Below are 13,091 nucleotides of genomic sequence, written 5' to 3'. Positions count from 1 at the left end.
TTAAGTAAACATGAGATAGTCATCCATAAACACAGACCGGTGGCTACAGTCTCCCTCTGATTATCTGTCAGATTTGTGAACTCATCCCCACAGGTATGCTGGAAATGAACGCCAAGGAAAGTGTGTGTGTGTGTGTGTGTGTGTGTGTGTGTGTGTGTGTGTGTGTGTGTGTGTGCAAGCAAATCTCATTAAAACCTAAAGAGTATCAAGTAGCAGCAGACCGTTCAAAAACACAGAGGGAAGAACATGTTGGCTATCAGCCCAATTTGCCGTCTTTCAGGGTTTGATTTCATCGTGCAAATCAAATCAAATCACTTTTATTGTCACATCACATGTGCAGGTACATTGGTACAGCACATGTGAGTGAAATTCTTGCATTATATAATTCAAGAGATTCATTTCAAGATAAATACAAGCAGACATTTATAAGAACCTGTAAAATACTCAGCAGCAAATCTGTGTCTGGGCATGAATAAATCATGTCTGAAAAACAAGAAAAAGTGTCTGCAGCTCTGCTCTACAAAAGACAGACTGTATATGAATGGCCACCAGAGGGGTGGGGAGTATTTTGGTCATACGAATCCAAAATGATCCAATTTCTTACCTGATTTATGACCTCATTAACACATCAGTTTAGTTTATAATATAATTCAGTAGTTTCCAGTCATTTTTACTACACAGCCTTATGCGTTTTGGAAATTATGATCCTATTCAGAGTAAAATAAATGATAATCGACAGTAAGAGAGAAACCTTGTGACAGAAGGGTTATTACTGTATGAGTGTGCAGAGTCCTAGGTTCTTCAGGAGGATCCACTCTTTGCTTATCCAAACTAAGATAGCTGAGGCAAAATGCCAAACTCAACACTTCAAAGCAGAAAAAATAGAATGAAAATTAACAATGAAGTTTAAAAAAATAACTTCTTTGTAGTTAGAGAGTTGTAGTTAGAGTCGCTGTTAGTTAACGTAACAGCATTACTCTAGAACATAGGTGTCAAACTCTGGCCCGCGGGCCAAATTTGGCCTGTAGCCTAATTACATTTGGCCCGCGAAGCCATACAAAATTACTATTAGAGCTGGCCTGCTGGTATTATACAGTTCATGTACTGCTAATACTACATTTCCCAGAATGCTCTGTTGGTGTTTTGGCTGCAAATACAATTTTTATTTAAGAAATGAATTCCACTGATGTGTTATTTAATTGGAATTTCGATTTTACATGTGTGCAATATTAAGTTATATATACGTTTATATAAGTTTTATATATTGTTTAGTATTAAGCTTTGCTTGTTCCATGCTCAGTTTTTCAGCAAAACTTGTTTGAGTCCATAAGAAAAGATTCCTTGTTATATTTGGAGGAAGATTTTTTTTCAATGAATATTAATGTTAGCCTGCGACTTTGATCCAGTTTTGAATTTTGGCCCACTGTGTATTTGAGTTTGACACCCCTGCTCTAGAAGAAAGTCCTGCCATGAAACTAGCAGCCAGCAGGGGGGGACTCCTCTGGTTGCAAGAAAGGTCAAAAGCAACCCTTCAGCTCCCTGAATCTTTGACCTTAGTAAACACAGTTAAAATTAACTTTAAACTAGGGCTACAGATGATTAATTCATCAGGATTTATAGTCATGTATTAAACACATATTCCTAATTGGAGACAAACAGGAGGATAAAACGGGGTGTGCTTCTCCATCACCTTATGGTTGATACATTGTTACTGTATGAGTGTGCAGTGTTCTGGGTTTCAGATCTACTTGTCATGTCTGGTTTCAGTACACTAAAATAGCAATGGTGGAAACACATCTGAAAGCTTCACTTGTGTATGAATTCACTAACCAGTGGGCGATGTCACAGTGGCTTTGTCTGTTTTTTATAGACACTGATTGGCCAGTTTGTTACGTACAACTTCCTGCTACCAAGTTGAACCCTTTTTGCCTTGTGAACTGCCTTAACTCTTTGTGGCGCAGATTCAACAAGTTGCTGAAAACATTCCTCAGAGATTTTGGTCCATGTTGACATCCATGATGCAAATCACCTGTTCCACTACATCCTAAATGAGCGCTATTGGACTGCGATCTGGTGACTGTGGAGGCCGTATGAGTACAGTGAACTCATTGTCCTGTGTTATCCTGCTGGAAGCAGCCATCAGAAGATGGGAACACTGTGGTCATAAAGAGATGGACATGGTCAGCGACAATGCTCAGGCGGTGTTTAAACAAACACCATTATATCATCATATATTTCATTATATGACCATTGTCCAGTTTTAGTAAGGACTGGCAGCTGGTGTGGTCTTCTGCTGATGTAGCTCATCAGCTCTAAGGGCTGAGATGCTCTTCTGCATCCCTTGCTTGTAGCAGGTGGCTATTTGAGTTACTGTTGCCCAAGAGATGGATGTTTGGGGAAATTCCAGTAGACAAGCAGTTTCTGAAATATGGAGACCATGCCACCTGTGATGTTCCATAACTTTTTAAGCTTGTCATGTCCTGCAGCATGTGTACCAAGTCTCTTGCTGTTCTGTCTGGCAGTTCAGGAACAGTGAGTAGTTGATAAATTGCATACTGTATGGACTTATACAACCTCATTTATTGTCCTTCCAGATTTTCTGACGTTTTCTCATATCTCTGCATCTCTGATAAGGTCACAGAAACAGATGCATGCCTTCTTTACAGCAGGTGTGATTTCAGTCATTAGGTTCGGTGCTTTACACCCAAAAACTCACCTCTGGGATAATAACTAATGAAGGCTGACTGATTAGAAAAAAGGAGCAACAACATGCTTGGAGAACCCCTAAAATGAAGGTTCAGGTTGTGTAATCCCACTGCAGCAGCTCGCTGACAATGGAGGAATTTCCCTCCGTTGTGAGGAACATTTTTTTCATTCCAGCCTCTGAGGGGCCCGCGAAAGAAAACACTCTTGTCAAGCTTCACGCAAGCTGGTACACACCAAAGCCGTTTATCAGGAGGGAGAGTTACAGTGTGTGTTTGTGTGTGCGGGGATTTATGTCTGTAGTGGGTTTTCTCGTGGTTGTTCGGGCAGGTGTCGTATCATGTCTCAGCACACACTCATAAAGTCTTCATTGTCAGAGCTCTTGCAGCTGACAGGTTTCTTAGACGCACATATTTGCTTACAGGAGTTGTTGCATTGTGAATCCTTCAAGTGGTCATAAATTTTCACACAAATATGAAAATTCACACGCTTGCCAAACACACCGTCACACGTGTCTTGGTTTTAAATGGCACTGAGGTGGCGCTGTGATCTCTATTAATTATTTACCTGTGCAGGATGCTTCCTAAGAGAGTGCTGATATGGCCTTTTTTACATGCCCACATCTATAAAGGATATAAATGTGATATCTTTATGATTTTATTGGTACTGTATTGCTAGGTCTTCTGATGGAGTTCAATCTTATCTTTGTGTGGGTGAGTTGTCTGATAAACTGTTTGGTTTGACAGTTGACATCGTTCTCTTGGGTCAAAGGCACAGTTTGGGTCATGTAACTCCCGTCGCCTGTTATTGTATTTACAGCGGTGTGGAAAAAGTGTTTGCCCACTTCCTCATTTCTATTTTTTAGCATTCAAGTCCCACTTAAATGTTTCAGATCGTCAAACAAATTTAAATATTAGACAAAGATAACACAAGTAAACACAAAATGCATTTTCAAATGAAGGTTTTTATTATTAAGGGTAGGGGGAACCTACATGGCCCTGTGCGAAAAAGTGATTGCCCCCTAAACCAAATAACTGGTTGGTCCACCTATTAGCAGCAACAACAGCAAACAAGCATTTGCAGTAACTGGCAATGAGTATTTTACAGCGCCGTGGAGAAATTTTTGCCCACTCATCTTTTGCAGAATTGTTGTAATTCAGCCACATTGGAAGGTTTTCAAGCATGAGCTGCCTTTTTAAGAGCATGCCACAGGATCTCAGTCGGATTCAGGATTCGGAACTCTGACATTAACTGAGCTATGTGAAGACTGTGGTTCCTTAGTGTTTTTCTGGGGTCTTTTATGACTTCCTGGAGGAGTCATCACTGTACTTTTGGAGTACTTCTGGTTGGCCGGTCACTCCTGGGACGCTTCACCACTGTTTCATGTTTTTTGTATTTGTGTATAACGGCTCTCACCATGGTTCCTTGGAGGCCTAAACCTTTAGAAATGGCTTTGTAACGCTTTCCAGACTGATAGATGTCTGTGACTTTGTTTGTCAGGTGTTTCTTTAGATCGTGGCATGATGTGTTCCTTTTTATAAAACTATTTAGATAAAACTAGATTTCTTGTGACTAATCTTAACTGGCATTAGCTTACCTCCCAACATGGATCAGTTAATGGGAGCAGCTAACTGAAAAGAACTGTGTGCTGGGACATGGCTTACGTTATAGATATTGATTATCTTTATTGTTTCTGCCAAGTAAGTTATGTGACTGTTGTGGTTTGTTTTTGTTTGAGTGTTTGCTAGGAGCTTAAAAAAATCATTTGTGGAGCTCCTGGAGGCTCAGTTACATTTAGTGGTAGGATAAAGAATTAAATTATTCAGGAGGGGCTAGGAATACAGCTACTCCACATCGAAAGGAGGCAGCTGACTAGGATTCCTTCTGGGTGGCTCCTGAGTGAGATGGTCTTGGTATTTCCTCACGAGAGGAGGCCCCAAACCAGACCCAGGACAAACTTAGGAGATTACATCTTCCAAACCTTCCTCTCCCCAGGTCTTAGGCTGGCTAAGACCTGGGGAGAGGAAGGTTTGGGTTTCTCTGCTTAGGCTGCTGCCCCTGAGACCAAATTCAGTCTTTTTATCTCAAACTTTAACTAGCATAGAGTTTGTTTTTGTTTGTTTGTTTGTTGTTGTTGTTTTTTGCATTTTTAGGCTTTTTAACCTTCTGATAGCACAGAAAGCCGAGAGAGAGAGAGTAGCAGCAAAAGGGCAACTTTAGATTCAAACCCAAGACTCTGCAATAGCAAAGCATATGTGTTGCCTCCTTAACCCACATGAGCTATACCAGCACTCAGTTTTTGCAGTTTAATCATAAAAACTCAGTGGTGCTTCTGTTTATCTACAAACTTCAAGCATTCGTGTGCATTTCACTGCTGAGGTGGGGAAAACGCCTATATAAACTGATAAGCTTTAAAAACTTTTCATGTTGACTGTTGTATTTCTATTTCGGAACAATTTATCAAATAAAGTCCGTGAAGCGCTCTGATAACAGTTTGAAGGCAAACATGCTTTAAGGTCAGGAATGAACTCTAATCTTTGTTTCTAAAAGCATGCCATCTCATTTGTTTATAGTCGTCGATGTGAATTTAACACATTCAGTTCGGTTTGAGAAAACTGCCTGATTCAGACCTCTGGCTTAAAGTTGTTGTTTTTTCTTTTTTCTCCACCATGATTTATTTGAAAAAGGAGCTTGAGGGAGCTTCTGGGTGTACAGTAAGTAGTCATTTACTGGCAGTCAGGCTTCAAGCATCATTAAACACAAGACAAATGACTCCAAACAACACCCCTTCTTTGTTTCTCTCTGCGGTTTATTTATGGGGGAGGCCTGACAACTCCGGGTCCCAGCAGACAGCAGTTTTCTCAGATGTCCAATGGAAACATGGGTGGGTGTGTAATAAGGTGTGTTCGTTGTTTTTGGAGGTTGTTGGAAAAACACCCTATCGGTACACAATTAGAGGGCTGAGAGTTTTACTGTATGTATTTGTTCATCTATCCATGTGAGGAGGATTAATTTGAGTTCTAGACCTTAAAAGCATATTGATCGACTTTGGGAAAAAGCTTAGGATCACAAATAAAGAAGTATAAACATCTGTCTTCATGTGATTAAAAAAACAGAGACGCCTTTGTGTTTTAAGTGGCTGCCACAAAAGCAGACAATAGAGCAATTGATGAAATACTTAAGTGCAGGTGATAAATAGCAATTTGCTAATCAGCAGACTGTCAGACCTTTGGACTCACTGCTCACTGCTTTTCTTTAGTCTTTTGTGTAGTATTTCTGAACAGGTATTTCATTAGGTACACCTTGTTGGTACCAGATTTTTGGGGGGCCTTTTTCAGCTTTATTTGATAGACACCGTGAAAACAGGACAGGAAAGCAGGGGCAGAGAGAGGGGGGAAGACATGCCGCAAAGGGCAGCGGGTCGACTCAAACCCAGGCCGGCCACCGTATGGCATGTGGTCACCTGCTCAACACACTGAGCTAAACCAGCACCCCGTTGGTACCAGATTTGACACTCTTTTTGCCTTAAGAATTGCCTCAATTCTTCATAGCATTGATTCAATAAGATTCTGCAAACAAAAGTGGCACTTAATGTGGTTTTCTGCTGCTGTAGCTCATTTGCTTCAAGGTTTGAGATGCTCTTCTGCATCTTTTGGCTCTAATAAGTGATCATTTGAGTCCTATCATGTCAAAGCGCTCTGGCCATTCTCCAACAAAAGATATTTACCCCAGAGAATCACTAATGATTGATATTTTTCTTTTTTCTAACCATTTTCTATAAACCCTAGTTATGGTTGTGTGGGGAAATCAGTTTCTGAATTATTCAGATCAACAACATACCACGCACATAAGAATTTATGACTATGAATTCAGTAATGAACTGACAACATGTCCAGTATGTACCTCGCCTCTCAGATAGTGCAAGGATGATGTTTTAGTATCATCTACAATTAAAAACCTTCCAATCTAATTTAATTTCACCTTTTTCTTCCCCAGCATGTACTTGTCACCCCATGGGCTCAATGCCCTTCCACTTGGCAGACGGCTCGCTCTGTGACCCCGCAAACGGGAACTGCATCTGCAAACCAGGCGTCGGTGGAGCCCACTGCGACAGGTGCATGGTGGGATACTGGGGCTTTCACGAATACGGATGCCGTCCATGTGAATGTGCAGGAGACTGTGATCCGTTTACTGGAGACTGCATGTTTGGGTGAGTAAGAACTTTTATCTCCTGATAACAAAACTGTAGCGCCTAAAAACAGAAGCACTGAACTTTTTTTAGTCATGACCTTGTGTCCTTATATTATCAAATATCTGCCCAGTTTTTGTACAGCAAGTACAAAGGCAGGGTCGAGACTGAGAATATGTTAGTATGGTATCATCACTCGGCAGTATGTCTGCTCTGTTAAAATAGTCAAACGTGTTTTTCATGTAATTGTACGTAGCCTTAAATATAAATAGAATTTTTTTTCTGCTTAAAGAGATGTTGACTTTAAGGACTTTAAGTGTATTTCGATGCTATAATTCCTGTTTTATGATAACATGTATGCCGATGTTGTGTTGCAGCTCTGATCTGGAGTTGTACCACCTGGACAGAAACGCCAGTGAGTCAGTCAGAATCTTCAGAACGGACGAACTCTTCTCTGCTCTTCACTTAGGTACAATACAGAGAGTGTGTGTGTGCGTGCGTCCATGTGTGTGTGGTTTATCCTCCTTCACGGTCCACTGACCAAGTGTTAATGTTTAAGTAATGAAAGTCTGGCTACGCTCTCAGAAAGACATTGAACAAAGATGTGTGTGAGTGTGTGCTTGTTTTACTCATGTTGTGGGGACATTAGGGACAAAAGGCAAGTCCTCGTAATTTAAATCATTACATTGCTGTATGAAGACATGCTTGAAAGTTGAGGTATGCAGATTCCAGGATGGAAACATGACTGTGTGCGTGTGTGTGTGTGTGTGTGTGTGTGTGTGTGTGTGTGTGTGCGTGTGCGTGTGTGTGTGTGTGCAAGGACAGTTTCCAAGTGGAGGTCTCTTCTCGCAGACCCTCAGTACCACCACACTGTAACTCCAGCTTTTATTGGCACATTCCTCACTGGACGCCACACACTGTACTTATTATTAGTCTTAGGACATCACATACAGTAGCTGAGGCAACACGCGCGCACACACACATACACACACACATAGAGAAAAAGTTATTTATTTATGCTACAAATATGAAACTGTTCTTGCATGTCCCCCCTGCAGAGAAGTGTGAGTGCCAAGAGCAAAGTCTGACCAACAGCAAACTCTTTTGCACCATGAATTATGCATACGGTAAGCATTCAAACATCTCCAAACATGCACTGTAACTCATGTAAGCCTGGCTTTACCTGATTAGTTTAATGCATTTAAATGTAAATCATCTATTTCACTGTATTTATGTCTAACATTGTTATACTCATGCTCATTGATTCAGTCTGTCTTTGTATTTTAATTATACGTACTTTATTTATCCCACAAGTTGGTAAATGAATATGTTACAGCAAACAAAACATTAAACAGAACCTGTAATAAAATGGTTCATTAAAAAATTACAAAAACAAAATAAAAGTCAAGATTTTTTTTGTTTGTTTTTGAAGATTTATTTTGGGGGTTTTTTGCCTGTAGCTTGCATTGAGGACGTTAGCTAAAAGCAGTAATTAGCAAAAAAGTGGAACGCACATCATAAATGGCAAACTTTTGCCTTCAAACTAAATGTTACCGCTGAAACCAAAACCTTTCAAAAGGTGCAGCTTTTGTTTTGAAGACGAATCTTTTCCATTTTTAGTCTGCTGTTCGCTTCTAAGAGTTTCACTACTGCTTAGAGGGGTAGGCAACTCCAGGCCTCGAGTGCCAATGTCCTGCAGGTTTTAGATGTGTCCTTGATTCAACACACCTTACTCAAATGGCTAAATTACCTCCTCAACATGTCTTGAAGTTCTCCAGAGGCCTGATAATGAACTAATCTTTTGATTCAGGTCTGTGGACCCAGGGTGATATCTAAAACCTGCAGGGCACTGGCACTCGAGGCCTGGACTTGCCCAACCATGGCTTAGAGATTAGTTGGCAAGTGTTTGCAGACAATTTGGCATCTTTCATGCAAACTTCAGGCAACCACCCTGTACCCTGTTAACTCTTCTTTACAAATATAAAGACAGCATACAAGAAAAATAATTAACACAAGCAAGAACCTGATGTTTACCTTTAGTTGCTCAGCTGATATTTGTCTGCTCATGTTCACTACCTAATGCAGGTCAAATCATTCACAGCATTTGCATTCTGTTTAATGGGCAGCAGGGGGCGACTCCTCTGATTCCAAAAAGCCTTAACCCTCGCTCCGTGACCTCTAAAAACACTTTCCAGTTGAGTTTATGATCTCAGTTTCTAGTTTAAGGTCACACTGAATAAAACCTGAAGTTAATTTTATAAATTATGGTCATTATTAAAGTCACAAAGGAGGAAAAGCCTAAGTTGGCTAACAAGTTGTTAGTCGTGCTCACCTTCATGAATGTCTGAAGAAAGCATCACAATTCACTTTCTTTACTTTAAAAAGTCCCAGCATTCAGAGGAATGATTAATTCTGCTCCAGCCCCTTGGGGGGGGGGGGGAAGAAAACCTGATCTGAGTTTCAAACTGATCAGATTAAAACTTTGTTTGAAGTTCATCCAGTAACCAAACTTTCCACGACAGCCTCCTTCCATGGATCACGTTGTTTTGTCGCATTTTAATGCAGAAAGAAGTTGTTCTGGTGCATAGGTGTCAAACTCTGGCCCGCGGGCCAAATTTGGCCCGCAGCCTAATTACATTTGGCCCGCGAAGCCATACCAAATTATTGTTAGAGCTGGCCTACTGGTATTATACAGCTAATATATATATTGTTTAGTATTAAGCTTTGCTTGTTCCATATTCAGTTTTTCAGCAAAACTTGTTTGAGTCCATAAGAAGAGATTCATTCTTAAATCTGGAGGAAGATTTTTTTTCCAATAAATATTAATGTTAGCCCGCGACCTTGTTCCAGTTTTGAATTTTGGCCCACTGTGAATTTGAGTTTGACACCACTGTTCTGGTGTAACAACACTCCAGCTCTGAAGGTCTTGTTGCATTTCTCCCTGACTTCCAGTGCTGAAGGTGAGAGTGCTAGCAGCTCACGATAAGGGCTCCCATGCTGAGGTGGAGGTCAAAGTTCAGAAGGTACTCAGTCAGAATACCAAAATGAAGATACAGCGCGGTCGCGTCACCCTTTACCCCGAGTCCTGGACCGCACGGGGCTGCACCTGCCCTATCCTCAATCCAGGCAAGAATCGCACATCCAACTTTGTTCATTGGTAACATCCAAAATGTGCTTAACCCCTCTGACCTCTCCTCACAGGCGTGGAGTACCTGGTGGCTGGCCACTTGGATCGTAAGCAGGGCCGCTTCCTGGTCAACATGAAGAGCTTTGTCAAGCCTTGGAAAGCAAGTTTGGGCCGCAAAGTTCTCACTTTACTCAAGAAAGACTGCAATTGGTAGATGGGTAATTTAGAAAAACAGCACCGGAGGGACAGCTGACGTGACGGATGTTGGTTTCCCATCTTCTAGGTGTGGATTATTGGGTCGCACAGGTCTGAGAGCAGGTTTTTAAGGGACTGGGACTAAGATTGAGGCCCTACCTGTTTCCACTGCCGAGAGCTCAAAGCTAGTGGCAGACTGCACAAGCTAAAAGCACACAGGACGCAATTTCATTAAGACACGTCCATCTCGCATCTGTCTCTAATTCTTGCATTCTCATATAGGAGTCAAGAAAATGTTTTCTTTGCTGTCGCTGCTGCAGCTCAAGAATTTCAGCAGCATGTCCGAGAACTGAGCGACACTTTCTCCTCCTCTGCAGCACTTTATCCTCAGAAGGACAGAAGGAGGGAATATGGACACACAAACAGAGGAGCATTAAAAATACAAACTCGCACACACGTAAAACCTTCCTTTTTTTGTTTTTTGTTTTTTACAGTGGACACACTCACAGAGGCAGCAAGTGTGTGTGTGCTGCAGACACAATGTGCGAAGTGTGACGCTGAACAAGCCATACAAGCCACTACAGGTGGTTAAATCTTAGCCAGTCCAGGTGTGCCTGTGTTGAAATCAGAGCGACTGGATTTCACCCCAATCGTGAATGTATTTGTCTGTGTGTGTGTGAGAGTGTGCGTGAGAGAGAGAGAGGAAGAGAAAGAGAGAATGTGGTTGAATGCAGCAGTACATATATATATATATATTATGAGCACAGTCCAGATTGAGTCCAGCTCTTAAGCTTTTCTATAGTTTTCAACCGTTCCAATGTTTATAATGCAGAACGCTGTACATTAATTTCGCTCATATTTACACTCAGAAATCAGAAAACTTGTTATTCCTTCCTTTTTGTGCTCATGTACAGTATTATTTTGTATATATCTATATAAATATTATGCCATATCTTTCTCCAGTTGTTTTTTTTTTTCATGGTAATATTAAAGGATAACTTCAAATTTCGTCTTGTTTTTGTCACTTAGCCATCGTTTATCAGCACTGATAAGCCTTCTGATAAACTGCAGCGCCTTCAGAAAGCCTACAGAGGCAAGAAACACACGATTGGGGCCAAACGAGCAACACCTGCGCTTACCAGTACAGTTTGCAAAGTGATGCAATTAAAATTGAGGCCCCTCGTGAGAAATAATTTTCCACTGTTTTGCTATTTGAAGATAAAACTGATAAAACTGATCCTGTTTGAAAGTCTGGCACAAGCAACTAATAAACACGGGAAGTAAAATCTGTCTATAAAATCAAGCAGCTGTAGTTCAGACAGGTCATGAAGTCAAGCTCAGCTGCAAAACCTGGCACTTCATCTGATCTCGTATGCCAGCCCGCATCACCTCATACCTATCTTCACATCCAACTGGCAAATCTTAAGATTCAGTGTCTTGGCAGCATCCCAAAAATAGGCTGCCGAGGTTATTAGAAAGAAAGCTCTTTTAAAGGACATTTGAGTCTGCCTTTAAAAGTGAGTAAATCCCCACAAAGTCACATGTTAACATTCCCAACTTTACATTTTTGGGATCTATAGATGGTTGAATGTTTGTATAAATCCATGTGGAGTTTTAGTGACTGATTGTGTTGTATGTTATTGTGCCTTTACTGTGCCTCTGCATTGCTCTCCTACAGTTTACAGATGATATACTGGTTTAACTAAATAACTTGGCAGTTAACTCTTGGGTCCAAATATGGCAACTTAAGCCTCCAATAAAACCAATGTGGTGGTTTACACTTTAACTAAGGGTGTTTTTATGCCTATGGTTAATTTACTCTGGTCCAAATCAGTCGATAAATAAACTTGTAGTATTTTCCCCGTCGTTTAGTTTCAGGATGAAGATGGTGTGTTCTGGTAGAAGTGGATAACATGGAGCAATATCTCCATTTGTATGTCTGGTGTACTGTCGAATCTCAGAATGGAAAGCTGGTCATGGGAAGGCATTTAGCTCAGACTTGCAGGGTCAGATTGAGGTCGGATCACACTCTCACCATAAATGAACCGCTCTGGAGTTTATCTAAGTCGTCTTATTGTAGTTGTTTAGGTTCACATCTGCACAAACAAAACGCACCAAGGGGGGAAATGAAGAAGGCATCAATTGTGTATGAAAACACCCTCAGTCTCTCTTTTATGTGCAGTCTGAGAGGCAGAGAAGGCAGGTCCCAAACTGAACTTTTCTCTACCAATGAGAGTGAAGGATACTGTTCACAGATATATGATCGGGGTACATTGGCAGTTGGAGCGATGCATGATGACCAAAATCAATGTTATTGCTTCCCAAATGTGTAAAAGAAAACTGACAGGAACAAGAATTAAAACGGTGATGGACAAAACTGCAACAAAGTAGAAAAACTGTCTTGTTGAGCAACCTCCGTTTGCTGCTGAAGCCTTGCTGCTGACGCGCATACTGTATTTTCAACAACAATCGATACGACTGCCAAGACCTTGAAATACTTCACATAAACGGGACAAAAATATCCTTATCACACTGCTCTCTTTCCCACACACACGCCTCCTGCTCCTCTCCCTGTGTCCCTTCGCATTAAGTCATCCATCACTCCTGCTCCCAAAACACTCTCCCCTACATTTGCACAGCACTGCAGAATGTAGACCACAACAGAGGCGCCGGAGCCGGCGCACACACTCCGTTTGGCTGTAGACTTGGTGCGTGTTTTCCACTCGCCATGACGTGGTTGGCTGAGAGGTGTGGACACATTCCTGGCGCGTCAAGCAGAGCACCGTGGCAGGTGGGGTCAAAGGTCGCTCACCTGTCTACCTATCTCACCTCAACAACAAGAGGTGAGCATGAGTGGATATTTTCTCACAGCCAAAC

At 41.4% G+C, this 13,091-nt stretch overlaps 1 protein-coding gene across 1 annotated transcript in view; it reads left to right on the top strand.

Moving 5' to 3' along the window:
* Positions 1-11,949, top strand: part of ntn4 (netrin 4) — a 31,772-nt gene extending 19,823 nt beyond the window's left edge. Inside the window, exons 6-10 of the mRNA XM_085252070.1 lie at positions 6,700-6,913; positions 7,270-7,361; positions 7,951-8,019; positions 9,845-10,018; positions 10,094-11,949. Of these exons, the coding sequence (XP_085108196.1) occupies positions 6,700-6,913; positions 7,270-7,361; positions 7,951-8,019; positions 9,845-10,018; positions 10,094-10,233 (689 nt within the window). The 3' untranslated portion in view covers positions 10,234-11,949. The remainder of the gene's footprint in view (positions 1-6,699; positions 6,914-7,269; positions 7,362-7,950; positions 8,020-9,844; positions 10,019-10,093) is intronic.
* The last annotated feature ends 1,142 nt before the right edge of the window (positions 11,950-13,091 follow it).

This window comes from Mchenga conophoros, linkage group LG17, assembly GCF_057382185.1.
Source record: "Mchenga conophoros isolate Kocher_MC1m ecotype Shallow Benthic linkage group LG17, M_conophoros_male_GT1.1, whole genome shotgun sequence".
Lineage (NCBI taxonomy): Eukaryota > Metazoa > Chordata > Actinopteri > Cichliformes > Cichlidae > Mchenga > Mchenga conophoros.
Note: the sequence above shows the minus strand (reverse complement) of the source record. Positions and strands in the feature narration are given on the sequence as shown.